This window comes from Solanum lycopersicum, chromosome 12 (genome assembly GCF_036512215.1).
Source record: "Solanum lycopersicum chromosome 12, SLM_r2.1".
In the NCBI taxonomy this organism is placed as follows: domain Eukaryota; kingdom Viridiplantae; phylum Streptophyta; class Magnoliopsida; order Solanales; family Solanaceae; genus Solanum; species Solanum lycopersicum.
Genome location: NC_090811.1, coordinates 27,772,146 through 27,773,797, shown reverse-complemented (window position 1 = coordinate 27,773,797; position 1,652 = coordinate 27,772,146). Strand labels below are relative to the sequence as shown.

Genomic DNA, 1,652 nt, shown 5'->3' with positions numbered 1-1,652 from the left:
GTAGTATCAGAGCATGAGCTTGATTAATATTAGGGTTGATATCTCACTAAACTACATCTATGTAGATTCTTATTCATAAATATGAAGCGAGCCACACTCATGAATGAGAGACTATGTGATGCTTAGAAACTTTCACTCTCTTTTTATTCCTTAGTCGTGCCTAAAAGTCATACCTCTATTTATTGCTTTTCTTATAACCTCTTTGTTGTTCTTATAGGCAATGAATAAAAGATTGAACAACTCTCAAAGGACCGAAGAGGTGAATCTGAACGAGGTGTTTCCCCGTCAAGCTCCTCAACGCCCTCAAGTTCCTATCTAAGAAGAGGCTATGTATAATGTGGAGATAAGGTTGGCCATTCATACCTTGACTCAAGTGTTGTCTAACCAAGTTTTTAGGGATGCAAGGGTGCAAGTTAACCCCAATTCTAACACCACCGCATCAAGTATTAGGGATTTCACAAGTATGAATCCCCCTACTTTCTATTGTTCCAAGTTGGAGATGGACCCACAAAAGTTCATTGATGAAGTGTTAAAAGTTCTTGGTTCTATGGGTGTTTCTTCTCAAGAAAAGATGGAACTAGCTGCCTACCAACTCAAAGATGTGGCTCAGGTTAGGTATGAGCAAGAGAATGATGAGAGGTTGAGTATAGCTGGACAAATTACTTGGGGAGCTTTCAAGACGACTTCCCTTGATAGGTTATTTCCCTTGGAATTAAGGGAGAGAAACATGGAAGAATTCATCAACCATATCCTAAGGGGTATGATCGTGAAGGAGTATAGTCTCAAATGCACTCAACTATCAAAACATGCTCCTACTATGGTTGCGGATTCTAGAGCTAAGATGAACAAATGTTTCATAGGGATATTTTATCTTGTGGTTAATGAGTGTAGGTCGGATATGTTGATTCCTAGCATGGAAATTTATCGTCTCATGCTTCATGCCGAACAAATTGAGGAGCAAAAGCTTAAGAAAGTTGGTAGAGAGTTGAAAAAGGTGAGAATCAAAGAGGGGAAAGGTGGTAGATTTTATGTTGATAAGCCTCTTTGTGCAAACTATGACAAGAGACGTGATTGTAAGTTCCTAATTGTCATGTGTAATTGCTATGGATATGGAAAGAGTGGTCACATCAAGAGATATTGACCTATGATATAGGGTAAAAGAAGGGAAAATTCTCAAGCACAAGCTAGTGCCCTATATTTGGATGCTCCTAAGAAGAATCACTTTTGTACTCTCCCATCCTGAAGTGATCAACGGAGCTCACCTGACGTAGTTAACGGTATGTTATAATTATATACTTTGATGTGTATGCTTTGTTGGATCCGGGAGCTATGTCGTCATTTGTCACCCCTATTATAACCATGAAATTTGAAATAACCGACATATCAAATGAACCTTTTTCGGTTTCTACCCCGGTGGGTGATTCTGTGGTGGATAAAAGAGTCTGTAAAGGTTTTCCTATTTCCTTGACCAATAGAGTTACATTATTTTACTTGATAGAACTTGATATGCTAGATTTTAATGTCATATTTGGAATGGATTTGTTCCGTTCTATCTTTTCCTCTATTGATTGTAGGTTAAGGGTAGTCAAATTTCAATTTTCAAATGATCCCATTTTTTAGTGGAGAGGTTGAAACTGAAATCCTAGGGTTAA

At 38.1% G+C, this 1,652-nt stretch overlaps 1 protein-coding gene across 1 annotated transcript; it reads left to right on the top strand.

Annotated features, from left to right (window-relative positions):
* Positions 1-499: 499 nt before the first annotated feature.
* Positions 500-1,141, top strand: LOC104644961 (uncharacterized). Its single transcript, XM_010315843.1, has one exon. It carries the CDS (start codon positions 500-502, stop codon positions 1,139-1,141), a length of 642 nt encoding a protein of 213 aa, XP_010314145.1.
* Positions 1,142-1,652: the final 511 nt, after the last annotated feature.

What these genes read in the sequence shown, in the direction of transcription:
- LOC104644961 (XM_010315843.1), top strand. Translation starts at nt 500, where the DNA reads ATGGACCCACAAAAGTTCATTGATGAAGTGTTAAAAGTTCTTGGTTCT.